This window comes from Opisthocomus hoazin, chromosome 1 (genome assembly GCF_030867145.1).
Source record: "Opisthocomus hoazin isolate bOpiHoa1 chromosome 1, bOpiHoa1.hap1, whole genome shotgun sequence".
Lineage (NCBI taxonomy): Eukaryota > Metazoa > Chordata > Aves > Opisthocomiformes > Opisthocomidae > Opisthocomus > Opisthocomus hoazin.
In genome coordinates this window covers 37,626,486-37,641,972 of record NC_134414.1, presented here as the reverse complement: position 1 = coordinate 37,641,972, position 15,487 = coordinate 37,626,486, and the positions used below count along the sequence as shown (strand labels likewise).

Here is a 15,487-nt window from a genome sequence, read left to right as displayed (position 1 = left end):
AGGAGAAGAGGATTATATTAGAAGTGCTTCACACCATGGAGGGAATCGTCTCATGTCAAACCTAGTAATGACTCTGCCCTCCCCTGCTCTGTTGAAGCTTCATGTGTTAAAAATGGCTGATTGCTTTTATCACATTATTTATATACTGAAGGAGCTTTTATCCATTACAGTGTGACGGACAGTACATCCCCCTTCCAAGTCTGCAGGGCATAGCTGTGCTCAACATTCCCAGCTATGCTGGTGGGACTAATTTCTGGGGTGGAACCAAAGAAGATGATGTGAGTAACGTTAAAAAGAAGTAACCTTCTGGGCAAAACCAGCAATAAGTACCATGAACTGCTCTTCTCATTAGTTTTAGTAGAAGCAGCATATATTTTGGATAGCAGCTCTTATTCAGGGAGGCTGTTTCAGTTTAAGCTGTATTGTCTTTTTGATTATTTTACTGAAAATATGTCCCATGATTTTTCACTCTCTGTTGCCTTATGTTGTGTCCATTCCAGCAAAATGTTCATAATAAGTCTTAATGATTTTTTATTTTTAAATGGCTCTATGGGTATTTTTAGAAACTAATTTTATAAACAGACACACAAATAGTTTCTCTCTATATTGTTTTACAGAATCCTGTAGATAAGTTTTCTCAGTTCCTGTTTGATATTCTAACAATAAGCAAGGTGAACAAGGATAATCACTCATGGTTTATACCTGAATTTTCCTCCTGTTCTTTGAACGGCTTTGCACTAAGGGATGGTGATTCAGAAAAGGAGGACTGATGCATTTAATGACTGATAATTTAGCAGGGGTAGCAATCTGTTTTTTAAATATTATTTTCAACGAACTTCTAAAATATTTCAAGATATCTTTTTTCCTTTCTTCCTCACATCTCCTAAAAAACATTACACTACACAGATACCTAAATGTCTTACAACCTGGAGCAGTTTTACTGCTGCCATCCACTTCACGCACAGTGCAACAATTGTAATTCCTAGCAGATTATCCTAATTCTGCATGTCCTGATTTAGTGTGTGTGAGGTCTGAATCACCTAAAACTGTAGCTGCAAATTAGCTTTTGATTTTAGTGTAGACAATCCAGGATTTTTTTGCCAAAATGCTTTTGGTTTCTTGTGAGTCATTATCCTTTGCTTTTACATATATGTATACACATACATATAAAAATAACAAAAATATTTAAACATGTTTCAATGTCCTTTTATTCTTTTTGGTATATGTCACAGGATGGCAGTTTTGTTTGTATTTGGCTATGGATATCTAAAGTTTTGATATACTCCATGTTCATATTGATAACTTGAAAGCATCTCTGACATCTGCTCAGCTCCTCTTCAGGAGTTTATTCTTCTCCCTGGCCTCCCTCACTGAGAGAAGATCCGTCCTAGCTGTCCTACTGGTATACAGCAAGCGCGTGTGTCTTGGAGCAGTTTTACTGATATTCTTGGTCTTGTGGTGATCAGATGTGCCAGCGAAGTGACCTGTTTGTTGACCGATCATCAGAAGAGATGGTGGTGGTCTGAAGTGCTGCTGGGTCTGCTTATCTGGACGAAAGAGAGACATTGCCTTGACAGCTGCAGCTATTCCTGAAACATTATCAGGAGCCAAGCATGGCAGCCGCACGCCGACCGACTTGAGCGGGGCTTGTTTAGGCATGCTTTTTTGGTGTCCAGAAGACAGGCTGGAAACATGACCTGCAACAGGAAAGGAGGGAATTGTTTGTTGGATGTTGCCCCGTAGAGATTTGGTTGCCTTTATTAAAAAAAAAAAAAAAAAAAAAAAAAAAAAAGTTGGTTTTCAGTACAGCTATGTCGTACTGGTAGAGAGACACAGCAGACGGAGTTGTGGCTTGCCCATCCTTTTGCTAAAATGGAAGCACAAAATAAATGCCATTTTACAACTACTTTTTCTTAACCCATGCAGAACTAGCCCTGTAGGTGTCAGTTATACTTGTCAAAGCCGGATCAAGGACTCTTCATACTTTTTACCTTGGAATAACAGAATTACCGTCTTTTCTCTTTTCAAGACATTCACATCCCTGTGTGAAAAATGGGAAAATTTCTATGGAAATAGGAAAAATTCAGATGGAGAAACCTTTTGCTTCAAAACACTTCAGACCAAGTAAAACTGCACTTCTGTTCTTTGCCACTCATCTACTCAAGACCTATCTCTGCAATCCTGGGACGCTCCGAAGGGAAGTGCCACCTGGATGTGGCACTAAACAATGGCAGCTGTGTCGTGCTGTGCAGCCCTTTCCCTGAGAAGCTCTCCTCAGCCTCCTGGCCAAAGCCACCGCTCACCGCACTGGTGTAAAGGCTCCCGCTGGCTTGCTGGGCAGCAGGGACCAAAGTCCCTCACCCTGTTCCCCATCTTCTCCCTCCCTGAGCCGTTGCTGCAGATGCTATCTGGATTACACAGCCCTGGATCTGCACCTTTTTGTTCTTCACCTCCAGGAAATCCTCTGTTTGGGGGCAGGGCCTGTCTGGTTGTGTCTTGTGAGCTGCTTTCAGGGATTTTCTCCAGTCTAGTCTCGGGTGTCTCTGATACAGTTCACTCTGCCTGCGGTGCCAACTGAGGTAGTCCGAGTACTGCTCAGAGAGGAGATCTTTCTACCCATTAAACTCTTACTGGAGTGATTTCTCTTGCTGATTTTTCTCCCTCGTTGCTCCCTATTGCATATCAAGATGAAATGGTCAAGCTGCAAGTGACCTTAGTATGGTGTCTCCTGCCAGACCCAGCTGAATTCCAGCCTAAGACTTGTCCTGTGGCATGGCTGACTTTCCCTGCAGGACACCAGGTGGCAGTGGCAGACACGAGACTTCCTGTGCTTTTTGTAAGCTCATGGAAATTCAACATCTTGGCTGGATATTGGGATGTTTGTTCCATGCAGAAGCGGTTTTCATATTTGCAGTGGATAATTGCATACAACACAACCAAGATCCTCTTCAGTATGAAAGCTGCGTTTTACAAAGCCAAGCATGGACTCAGACGTTCGTTTCCAGAGAATTCAGAATATAAGAAGATAAGCACTTCTGAGAAAAAAACCCCACCATTACTCCTCTTAACTTCAAGAACCTCTCAGATATGAAGTACATTAACCAAGCGGAGATTTGAATTGGCCTTTCATCTTGCCTTGAAAAACATTTCTTAGTCTGTATGCTGAAACATGTCATCCTTCCTATATAAGGATATGCTTCGTCATTCAGATATCTGAAATGTTATTAGCGTTGCTGTTTTAAAGCAGTATTTGCCTCCTGTCTGTGGTGTCTCCTATGACTTTTGGGAGACAGCGTAGTTATTCTACAGTAAATAAGTTAGAGCATTTAAATGTTGAAAATGAATCTGTAAGTGAATCTGTGTTTCACTGAACATGCAATCTAAGCACTACATCAACCATCGAAAATGGAATATTTTCTTTACCTTTCAGATATTTGGGGCTCCATCGTTCGACGATAAAATCTTGGAAGTCGTTGCGGTATTTGGCAGCATGCAGATGGCAGTTTCAAGAGTCATCAAACTGCAGCACCACAGGATAGCTCAGGTTTGTTTCTTACTTGAAAGCACGCGACACAGTTGGCAGCAGTTTGGGATGCTGGCAAGTAGCAGGACTCTTGGTGACCACCACCCTATACATTAATAAAGCACTGACATTGTTTGAATTTTAACGGGTAACAAATCGTCTTCAATGATGAATGGAGTATAAAAGTGCTTCATTTTTGAGACAGTCCTGGAGAGAAGCCCCAGCTCCTAGTCATCAATGTGTTTCAGGTGGCCCCTCAGTTTCATGAGTATTTATTGCTCTGTAAAATAACGTATTTGTTTTTTTCCAGTGTCGGTCAGTAAAGATCACCATACTTGGTGATGAAGGGGTTCCAGTGCAAGTCGATGGAGAGGCATGGATCCAGCCCCCGGGAGTTATTAAGATCATACACAAAAACAGAGCTCAGATGCTAACACGAGACAGAGTATGTTGCAGAAAGTGTGTTATGAGATACAGTTACTAACATTGGTCTCTGTAATAAATCGGTTCAGCTTTAACATGAACAAAACAGTGCTTACAAAAATGTTTTATACCTATTAATAAACTTATATAACTACTTACAGTGATATAATTTCTGTAATAAGCTGGATAGAAAATTGTTTTTTTGTATAAGTGACACAGCTTTGTTAGCTTTATCAGTTTTATTGGGGCTATTCTTGTATTCTTATTAATATATTGTAAGAAGGAGGATGGTCAAAATATTTTATATGCTTTCTTTCTGTCTTTATTTCTCTATTTCTTTATTTCTCTGTTTCTTTATTTCTCTAATTCTCTCTCTTCCTTTTCTTTTCTTCTCCTTCTTCTCATGCTTCTCGAATTGTAGTGTGCACAATCATGTACTGGAAGTTTTAGCACAGTTGACAAAATAGCAAAGTTCTGTAACGTCCATTGTTCAGAATAACTTTCCACAGATTTCTCTCCTGTCTCTCTCCGTCCTCCTGATCCTCCCTCTCCCCATGACCCAGACTCAGACAGAGGAGACGCAAGCAGAACCTTGTCAGAAAGCCACTGGGGAGTTCGTGCTTGTCTGGGATTATTGTGTGAAAGGCGTAACTGCCCCTCAGCACTCCGTCTGCTAACTGGATGGAGTTAATGGCATTTGAACTCTGTTTTAGCAAATCTGTTACTTTTTTCTCAACATTTTTTAGGTTTGAATCCTGTATTAGTTTCTGATTTGGATCTTGCTATCCGCACAAAATGTGCTTGTATTATTACTGTCTTTGTGTTCTTACTTTGGAAGACACTTTTTGAGGATAACAGGGAGGCAAGAGACAGAGAGAGTGAGCTTTCAGCAGTGACTTATTCGCTATACTAAGTTTAAAAAAATTCAATGTCATTTTATTATTTATACAGCTTGTATTATTTATATAAAATTTAAATTTAAAAGTTTATTTTAAAATTTATTTTAACAAAAGTTTTATTAAATTTTAAAATTTTTATTAAATTAACAGTTAAAGTTGATATAAAATATTAATTTAAAATTTTTAGGTAAGTAAGAATACTCCAAGTGCTGTGAACTGAATGTATAATTCATTTTGATTAGGCCTTTGAAAACACCCTGAAGTCTTGGGAAGACAAACAGAAGTATGATTCCTGTAAACCTGTCATTCGATCTCCCTTGTACCCTCAGCAGGCGGTTGAATTGGCTACAGAAGACGAAGTTGCACAGATCCAGCTGTGCTCACAAGCTGCGGAAGAACTTATTACCAGGTACAATAAAATTAGTAAGTTTGGTTTGGCAACCTAGACACCAAGACTGAATTATTCACGCAAATGCATACATAGACTTAGAAGCATATATTTTCCCTATTTTTTGATGAACGTTTAGTTGCCACATCAGTTATTTTATTTTGTTTTATTTTATTTTATTTTATATCTTATTTTCAAGGCTCAACTTGTTTATGTATGCTTTTCTGGGGTATTCCTGTAATTTTGTGTGTTTGTGTATTTTTTTTCTTGTGAAAACCAGTTTTCAGAAGGAGCAGTGGAAATGGAAAACTGGAAAGCTTCTTTGCAGAGAGCCTTTTAATTGAAACTTCTTGTTTTATGCAAAAGCAAAAATACATTTCTTTGAAAAAAAACCAAACCCTTAGAATTCTACCTTAGAAGCCAACAGTGTGGGTGCATCCACCTGACATTAACTTCTCCTGACCTTATTTCTCCTTAAAGCCTTGTTACTCAACGGTTTCTAAAAGATGAGCACTTTTCAATAAACCTGGAAGTTTTCTTAAAATATTGTACAAGTAAACAGTTAACACACTAACATTCAAGGAACTCAAATTGCCAGATAAAATCTCCATACCTTTTTGAATTTATCCATTTATCTCATTCATTGTTATTGCAGCTTTCTGTTTCATTCGCAATGCTCAAAATCCTCATCTCTGTGCCCCTGGACGCTTCAGTAATTTGTATGGGTTGAGAAGGTTGTGAGCTGATGGTATAAAACTGATCCCACAGCCTTGCTTATTTGCAAGAACTACTTTATTCCTGAGATGCAAGTATTTTAATAAAGAAGACACTTCAGTTTTCACAGGAAAAAACCCTAATTTTTTTTCTAAGAAAAGCATTTTTTTGTAAAACTGCTGTTCAATTCATCATGATAACAAATTATCTGAAGCATCAAAATCAATTGTTGGAGTATGTGTTGAGTTGCAGTGATAAGAAAGGAATTAAAAGACTACAGTTTTTTTTTTTATATACTGTACTAATGACTTAAGTAGACACAGAAGGATAATTCTGGTTATAAATTACCAAAAGTGAAGTTTAGCCAAGACAGCTTAAAAACTTTACAGTTCTAAAGATGGTGCTAAGGTAATTACAGCTGGAACTCCCATAATCTCAAATGGCGCAGCCAATTTTAATGTCACATCTGAAGGATATGCCTTGTAAAAAAGGTGTAATGTTTTTTAACATAACTTCAAGTAACTTATCCTAATGTGCTAGGGTTTTCCTCTGTAGTTTATTTGAATTAATAGCCCCAACAATTTTTGGTATGATTTTTGCTTAGCATTTGTGTTCCAAGACAAACAAATGTGTCTCAGTATTTCGTAGCAGAACACATAATCTGTGTTACGGATATCATTTATATGAGGTTCTGTGTTGCTTGTATTTCAACTTTGGTTATAAAGGACTATATTTTTTTAAAAGTGTGTTGTGAAAGGTATCTTTGTGTATTTTCTCATCTGATAAAGTTATGTGCTCTGAAGAATTATTCTTTAAAGGAACTAAGAAGTACTTTTCTCTTTTTTTTATATATTTTTGTAGAATCTGTGAAGCAGCAAAAATACATGGCCTCTTGGAGCAGGAGCTTGCTCATGCTGTTAATGCATGTTCACATGCATTAAATAAAGCCAACCCAAGGTTTCCTGAGGTAAAGGAAGAACAGAGATTTATGTATAAGTAAATAAGCTGTAATATCTATGTGCATAAGCTTGTGACGCAGGAGCCGTGTTGTACTCCCTATCCCCATATTAAAACAAGTTGGATGGTAATTCTTGAAGTTTTTGGTAAACAAGTCTCCTCAAAAACTGTACACATGCTCAAATTTAAATGAAAATGCTTAACAGGTGAGTGTATGCTGTATCTTCTCCCTTTTTTTGCCACTTTTTAAAGATGAAAGTAAAGGGAAAGTCACTTCTGCTTCTGAAGGGGCTGCTCTGTACAGCAGCGAGGCGTCTCAGCCCTTCACACGTGTAGGGTGACACTGCATAGCTGATGAATTCGGTAGAGATCATGCTCAGTGATTCTGAAATTTGTTAATAATGCTGGGAATGGGAGTTAGGAGAACAGCCTTTTTACAGAAGAGTATGAAAGAGCAGAGTCCCCTTCTGGCACTGGATCGATATGGTATCTGAGGAAGCAGAAGATACAGTTTCTGCATTCATCGGTGTCCTCCCCAGCTGCTAGTCTCTTCTGTGAACGCTGGACGTTAGAAAGCGACATTAATGACACTTAAAGTGCAGACTTACTAGGTTTTGTTGCAGGGGGCAGTGAGCAGTTGAAAGGGGGATAGTAAGCTCACTTCTGCTTGCAGACAACTGTGTAGACATGTCCCCGGACACAGAGTGGAGGCGTGACAAAGATGCTGTTAGTACATACAGGTCAATTCTTGTGGATGCATCCATAGAAATGTTCATGCTTAATTGTTATCCAAGTGCATTCCAGAGAATGCAAAGAGGGTGAGGGGAAAGGAGTCTCCTGGTTTCTCTGTTCACACCAGACAATCTGGGTGTTTTCAGGAATTGGACCCAAAAAAGATTAATTAAGTAGTGGCTGTCCGTATCTAACCTAAATTTACATATGGTGAATACGCCCGCAACTTTTCTGCTGGCTTTTGTCATCCATAAAAATCATGGATTCATCTCACAGGTGGCTGGTCACATGATGATCTTCAGGATCATATATGGTCATATTAAATGAAGTTGGGGAAAAGACAGTAAATAGATACTACATTTTTGTTTTCTATTCTCAGTGCTGAAGAAGTTGTCAATGCAGAGCTAAATTGATGTATTTCTCCTAGAAGATGCTTGAGATCTGTGCTGCAAGCCCACAGTACTTATTCTCAGTCTGACTTGCATCACTTCAAATAACTTTTATGCTTCTTGTTCCCCAGAGCCTTACCAGAAACACTGCCACGGAGATAGCTGTCAATGTGAAGGCCCTACATAATGAAACTGAATCTCTGCTAGTAGGAAGAGTTCCTTTGGTAAGGTCACAAAATACATGGGTTCATTCCCTCATTCAGATTATCTGTGATTTGTTCTTTGCTGATCCTTTAAATTAGCACAGGATTTATGTCATGCTCCAAGAAGTTCTGTGAGGCCGATTGGAGGATATTACACTGCGTTTGTGGTTTGTATCGGAATGAGTTATGAATTCTAGTCCTAGGCTGGCATCCATCTTACTACAGATACTTAAAAGGTCATTGCCTGGGCTCTTCTTTCTAATAGTCAGTGGAGAGAAATAAGTATCCCTGTTGAGGTTGATTTACACTCAGCTGTCTTGGAGGCCTATCTTAGAAAAAGATAAATCCTCTTCTGGAGGTTTAGCTTTTAAGAGAACTTCTGGAGTTTTGTTATGTGACCCCCTTCAGAGTTTAAAGAGAACCTGGGGTGAGAGCTGTTCAGACTTATACATTCAGCTTCTACAGATCTAATTTGGGCAACTAAATCTCACCCATGTTCTGATACCTGGCAGGAATCATTTTATAAGCTTTAACTGGTAAGTGTTCAGTAAGCCCCTGATGGTATTTGAAGCCTTCGCATCTGCTTCTTTGGCTAGTGTTTCTGTGCCTGAAATGATGAAGACTGCTCAAAAATTGTTGTACCTGGATGTATAATTAGACAATTTCTATATGTGACATTGTATGTTGGTCCCTCACTCTACTAAAATAGAGACAGATGAAATGTAAGGTGTTGCCTAATGCATCAGCTGCTGCCATCATACACTGTTCTCCAAATTACCTTTCTCCTATGACAAAGATGGACATTCTTCCTTTAATATCTTCCTCTCTAGTTTTTTTCGCCTCTTCAGTTCTCCCTCACCCCTCTTTTCTCTGATCAAAGCTCCTGACAGCAGTAAATTGATGCCATTGTTGCATATACTACTTGGTAAGCTTTTTCTTTGGTTGCTATTTACAAGCTCTTGAGTCTTTCTGTTATGGCTTCTGAAGGAGGCAAAAGAAATGTAAATACATATACAAGGAAACTGTGATTCCTGACACCTCCTGTAAGATATGATTAACAAAGTTCATGCAATGCTATTAGCTAGATGACATCAAATGGTGAATTAGCTATAGATACGATTTTCAGTGAAGTCAGATGGGACAATTAAGCTGTTTTTTGGAATCTCCCAGATGGTTATGGCTGGAAAAAAAAAACAAAACTCTGTTTTGTCTAGATGTTTTCCAAAGGCACTATTTCCATTTTTGCTTTTTAAAAAGCATTTCCAGTCTGGAACAGAGCACAATTTTCTAATGTATTAAGGGAGAGTTATGACAGAATGTTTCATTTCAACTGCATGAAGTTATCTGAGCTCACTGAAATCAAATACTTTTGTATTAAAAATTTCCTTTGGGAAGGAGTTGAAAAAATCCTTTATTTTCACTGTTTCATTCATAGTGTTAATTTCCATCTTGGAAATAAGAAGCTTTTCCAAGATGTTGTAGGAGGACAATTTATCCTAAATTGCTGACTTTTCCTTTACCAGAATTGCACTGTTGTTTTGGGTTTATTTCAGGAGCAGTATTGCCAATGCATACACTTTCTGACAATCAGATGAGAGTGTTTTTGTCCCCAGGCAAAATGTTTTCCTTCAAGAATCAAGCAATTAGATAAGTGCTTGTTGAGAAAGAGATAACTCTTAGCTTCATTCATTTAAATAAAATAGTTTTTAAAAAATGAAAACACGAGAAAAGTTGTACTTCTTCAAAGACAAGTGCGTCTTCCACTGTACTCCAAATTAACTGAACTGTTTGAATTGAAAAAAAAAAAAAGGAAGGTAAAAGAAAGATCAGAGTCTGCTTAACGGCCACTGAATGGTGCGAGCTTTAGAAGAGAAAAGAACACGATAGCAAGAGTGAGCTTGTATTTCCAGCAGTACTATACTAAACAGCGACATCTTACTAAAGATGGTCTCTCCTTTGAAAGGTGGTAACATATGCAAACTAGTGAAGCAAAGGAAAGAAGTCTGTGTTAGGTAGGATAAATTAATGGGGGCTTGTAATTTATCACCAAACCCCAACGACATCAAAATCTTTTTCCAGCACCAGAGATCAAAGATTCTCTTACAACTCCATTTTAAAAATGCATTCACTGGGATATAACTTAATTAGATCCTTTCAAAAGGATATTCTGCACTGCTGTGGGTCTGTTACTTCAAAGAGAGAAATAGATTTTCACATTGCTTTATTAGTGATTCCAAGCAGTTCATTCCAGGATTCAACTCTTTACCTCAAAATGGTGTTTCAGCAACCCCAGATAAGCCCAAAACAGCTTTGCCAGTGATCAGCTGCCAGCCTTACCTATTCCTTGCAGGTTCGACTTGCACAGCAGCTGCAGAATAGTTCTCAGACTGGGGTTTTAAGGAAAACTGATACCTCCAGGAGGGTTCTCAAAGTCTGGATAGAGCCAAATTCCCATAGGTCAGTAAGTCCCGTGCTTTTTGCACTGTGACCAGTTTCTTTTCCTCTTTGGCCTTCACTGATGTCTTTGGCTTTTTGTCTCCTGTCTGGGGCAGCAATCACATCCCTCTTCCCATGCCTGGTCCTCATTCTTCCCACCCTCAGCCAGCAGCAGTGGCTATCGCTCCATGTCTCGCCTATTTAGAAAGGGTAGTGCAGGTATTGTATCACCACTGGGAGACCTTTGGCAATGGAACATCTTTGGTAGGATCCATTTCCTCTTGCTTGACCATGAGAGAGTGCTCTATCATATGTTATTGCAAATAATAACTCAGGCTTATTACTATCTATTCAATCTTTTTACACCACTTTTCAGATAAAGACTTTCCAGTCTCATGCTCTTACAGTCAGGTTTTATCTCCCTTGTGCTGGTAGTTGCCATTTCTAGTGTGTTCTAGTATTGGTGTTATCTGATAACTTTTGCTCTATGAAGACTCAGGAGTGCGGTGAATGATGACAGTGACTGACAGCTAGGTCCAGCCGGGCTGCATCAAAAGTCTCAGCTGTCTCAGTCATCGCTTTGTGTTTGGGACCATACTAAATGTAGTGTCAGGGTGGTCTGATGTGTCTCTGAAGGAAAATCTAATTTTGAAAGATTATATGTTTTCACTGTTTGTTTACACTCACCATGAAGTACTTATCTGTTTGTGTGGTAACAACATATCCAAATTTAAAAGTTATATCTTAATAAAGCTAAAAATATTATTTTTCTGGCCTGTTTATGAACAGCAGTTAGAAGCTCCCCATGAAGAACTGTTGTCTGATGCTTTGCACAGTGTGGAAATAGAGTTGAGAAAACTTGCTGAGATTCCGTGGCTTTATTATGTTTTTCAACCAAATGATGATGAGGTGAGTTTGATTAATACTTCCTGTTTCTAACTGAACTTCATTTGCTTTCGATAGGGAAGAGTAAGTTAGAATCCCTCGTGATCTGGAGAGGCAATTTCAATTGTGATGCTGGGTCACTTGTGTCTGTTGTGAACAAGCATCTAAGCTTAGGGCTTTTTTTGGTATTTTGTTCCATTTTGTGAACGTAAAGGTTTTGAATGGTTATTTAATAAATGAAACATATTCAGAGTTAAATCCTGACATTATTCTTTACGGAAATAAGATTGAGATTAACTATGAATTACCATCTCAAGCATGTTAACTGTTGTTTTCCGTTAATTAAATGTAACTATGTCTCTTCTTTCATGCAGGATCCCCCTCTGGATTATGCTAAAAGAAACAACAAAAGTACAGTGTTCCGTATAGTGCCAAAGTTTAAAAAAGAAAAAGTTCAGAAGCATAAGACCAGCCCTCAGCCTGGTATGTGTTTTGAAAGTACAAGAAAAATAGTAGCATTTGGGGAAAATGTGATTTTATGGGGTTTTTTTGGTAAGAGGTTACACGATGCACTCTACCTAAGAGTAAAATCAAACCGAAAAGCAACTGAGCTAACTGGCATCTTCATTAGGATGAAGATTTCTTTCAGTGCATTTAGAAAGTATTCAATAGGACCCCAAGACTTCCAAGTGAACCGAAGAACTACTGCGAAAATACTGAGATAGTTTTATCATGCAACAGGACCTGTGTCTTTGCTGGTGGTTACATATGATTAACTCATAGCAATACAAGCCATAGGTAAACACGTTGCTTCCCTGTGAAGCTCCAGTTCAGGTTTTTTAGGATAGTTTCAGGAGATGCACAATAGCTTTATCACACTGGTTTAATTAACCAGTTGTTCTTAAATTTCAGATGGGTTTTAATTTCTGTAAGTGAGACAAATCAAACAAAAAGCCATGATAGTCAATACTGATTTTTTTAATTAGATGAAGTTGAACAAACTCCACTCTCCTCTCTTCCCACTCTTATCCATGAATTTACTTCCTGAATATTATGTCCAGGAGTTAAATCAGTGATCAGATGGTCCTAAAACTATTTCTACGTCTTTATCTTTTTAATGGACAGTTGGTCATAATCTGCAACACCTTGCAGTTGTTGATCAGACTTCAGATTTCAGATTAGACTTCAGATTTCACTTCATCATAAAACTGATCAGCATTGAATGAAGTTGCAAAATTATAGCAATAAGTAGCATAACTATTTGGTTTGTTCAATAATTGTCATCTCATTAGGACTAATGTGGGCAACTAACCTTAGAGAACAATGTTTTACAGAGAGCTTCTTAATGGCCTATGTAACACGGTAGCTTAAAGAATACTTGTTGCATTAATTTAGAATACTAGAATCTGTTAATTAAATCCAGACTTGCTTTCTGCCATTGCTAAATTTGAGGTATGGCTGATATTTTAGTTTTATGTGTTAATTAGTTTTTGAAGGCTTCTCCTCTCCCTGGATGACTACTAATAAATTAATGGTGTAAAGCAGAACAACACTAGACTTTGCGTCACAGATCTTAAGGTGGTTTAATGTGAATTTGTTGGGACGTGCGGTTTTAAAGGCTTTACTGAAGAAACTGGAGTAAAGCTGAAAGCATGGCTGCAAAGCAAAGAACGCCAACTTTGTTTAGATACTTTCTCGTGTTAACTGCTAACCTGTAACCTGCATGTAAAAAGGAAATTGTCAGTTTTTGTGGAAATGACACCTCTAACCTTTCCCTTTGCTAGCACGGCAATTCTACTCTGTTTTCCACTCTCTTTGGCCTAACCTTTGCTTGTGATGCATTTGAGCATGTAGAAATTAAGGGGGTTTTGCTCTTAACTTTGGTAGTTCAAAAATGGGGCACAGATGAAGTTGCTGCTTGGCTGGATCTGCTCAGTTTGGGAGAGTACAAAGAAATCTTCATCAGCCATGACATCCGAGGCTCTGAGCTTTTACATCTGGAAAGGCGAGATCTTAAGGTATTTCCTTTGTGCTACTTTTCTGCTATTGACCATTTTCTTTGACAAAACAACAACCAACTTTTCTTCTTTCCCTGCACTTGTTATGTGCTTGTAGCTTGGCTTACACTGTGCAAATATGCAATAAACTAATACGCTCTCTCCTTTCGCCTGAATTTCTGAAGTGCTGACTTGTACTCGCAACCAGGAATATCTGTGTTACTTGAAATTTCATTTTTTTGCACTTTATGTAGAATGATAGTGTTATAGTTAATGTCAGAAGGCATAGGGAAAGCACGTTTGATATCTTACTGACATCAGTGTAATGTAATGTTATCTTCAAGAGTTCACGTTTCCGTTAAACAGGATCAGTGTGGGTCGTTGAAGCCGGTGATAATTTTGAATCTATCTGCTGCAAGGTCAGCAGCTACGAGCAGCTGACCTGCTTCAGGTGATTTATTGGATGTATGTTGGATATAGTGGGTGTGAGAAAGATAAGCAGCTCAATAAATTGCAGCCGTGGACTTACATGGCATTGCTGTTTACGTGTCAAAGTACACCTTCGCAATAGGTTTTCTCGTCCCTGACCAACCTCTGCCTGATTTTAGTTGTATAGGTTTAAACAAGAGCACTTTCTTTTGACTCCAGAATTGTAAAACTTCCTTCCTCTGAGGTCAGATTGTTAAGTTTTGCAGGGAGAAATCTTACCAAGCAGTCTGAGGCTGTTATTTGAGCTTGCTGATCTTTTTCAAGAATGACTTAAGTGCATCCATTATATGTAATAGAGGCTGTATCTTTGGGGATTCATTACATTACTTTTTCCGGGAACTCAGTAGTAATGAGTTCTTCATAATGTGTTTTGCAACTGCTTTTAGCACAGAAGAGAGGAAATAGGATATTGTATAAATTGCAAACGTTTACATTTAGAGTGCAAGTCATCTCTCCAGCCACAGTGCAGTAGTCTCCAGACAGAGGCAAGACTTTCATACAAATGTGCCATTTTTTGTAAAGTTTCTTATACAGTATGAAATCCAGAAGTTATAAGGTAGTGCTCGCATTGTGTGACTGTTGCAGTAGAATGCAGCTGCTGAAGGTAGCTTTGTTTGAGATGATCTGCTTGGCTGTTGTGTCTTATTTTACCCTTTGGTATTAGGTTGCCTAAGCTTCTTTCCATGGAAGTTAAATTCCTTTTTTTCAGGATAGTTCCAAAAATTTAGCAATAGAGAACTGTCCAAGCAATCCACCACAATGTTCCAGTGATGGATGTTGCAAGTCCCTGTTCTGAATGGGCACTGAACAAATTTAAAACTGAACTGGGAAACTCAGCACCACACAATGCACGGGTTTGCTAAAATGTGAAGAAATCTTAAAAAAGAAAAAAAAATCAAGATGTCAAATTTGTTGGAATAAGTGATGGAGACTTCTGGCCATGCCTTGTTTCTCATAGGTACCAATTTGACTGCATGCCCAGAAGACTGGCACTTCGACTGAGTAAATATCTGCAGCAGGGTAATCATCAACCCGTTATCCCTGTTGCTAAGACTCGTGCTGATTCAGCATAAATAAAGCCCCATCACAAAGGCCTACGCCCTGAAATATCTAAAAGCTTGTCTTACATAGAGCCTACAGGGAGACAGACTTTTACTGTCCCTTCTATCTAGGGACTATCTGTCCCTGCTATCTTAGCAGATGCTGAGAGCTTCCAAAGCAGTGCTGCTCGTAAAAGGGAGGCCAGGCTTTTGGCCGAGCGTGGCTTGCACTCTGGAGCAATGCTGAATATAAACAGCACAGTTTAGCACTCGTCCTGTTCATTACATACACGGCATGATCTCTGCAAGGAGCTAATTAAAGACGGCTCAGGGAGCCTGCAGTTTTCTGCCCAGTGACCTGAACTGGTGTCAAGATGTGTGATGTGGTACCTAGGAAACGAGGAACACATTA

At 38.7% G+C, this 15,487-nt stretch overlaps 1 protein-coding gene across 3 annotated transcripts in view; it reads left to right on the top strand.

The window, feature by feature from the left end:
* The window catches only part of DGKH (diacylglycerol kinase eta), a 173,978-nt gene that overhangs the window by 143,410 nt on the left and 15,081 nt on the right, over window positions 1-15,487 (top strand). For 2 of the 3 annotated variants that reach the window (XM_075422439.1, XM_075422457.1), the window contains 9 exons: window positions 171-278; window positions 3,431-3,544; window positions 3,834-3,968; window positions 5,088-5,254; window positions 6,809-6,914; window positions 8,157-8,249; window positions 11,454-11,573; window positions 11,924-12,032; window positions 13,437-13,567. In XM_075422439.1, coding sequence (XP_075278554.1) covers window positions 171-278; window positions 3,431-3,544; window positions 3,834-3,968; window positions 5,088-5,254; window positions 6,809-6,914; window positions 8,157-8,249; window positions 11,454-11,573; window positions 11,924-12,032; window positions 13,437-13,567 — 1,083 coding nt within the window. The remainder of the gene's footprint in view (window positions 1-170; window positions 279-3,430; window positions 3,545-3,833; window positions 3,969-5,087; window positions 5,255-6,808; window positions 6,915-8,156; window positions 8,250-11,453; window positions 11,574-11,923; window positions 12,033-13,436; window positions 13,568-15,487) is intronic. The other variant, XM_075422450.1, reaches the window with a different exon arrangement.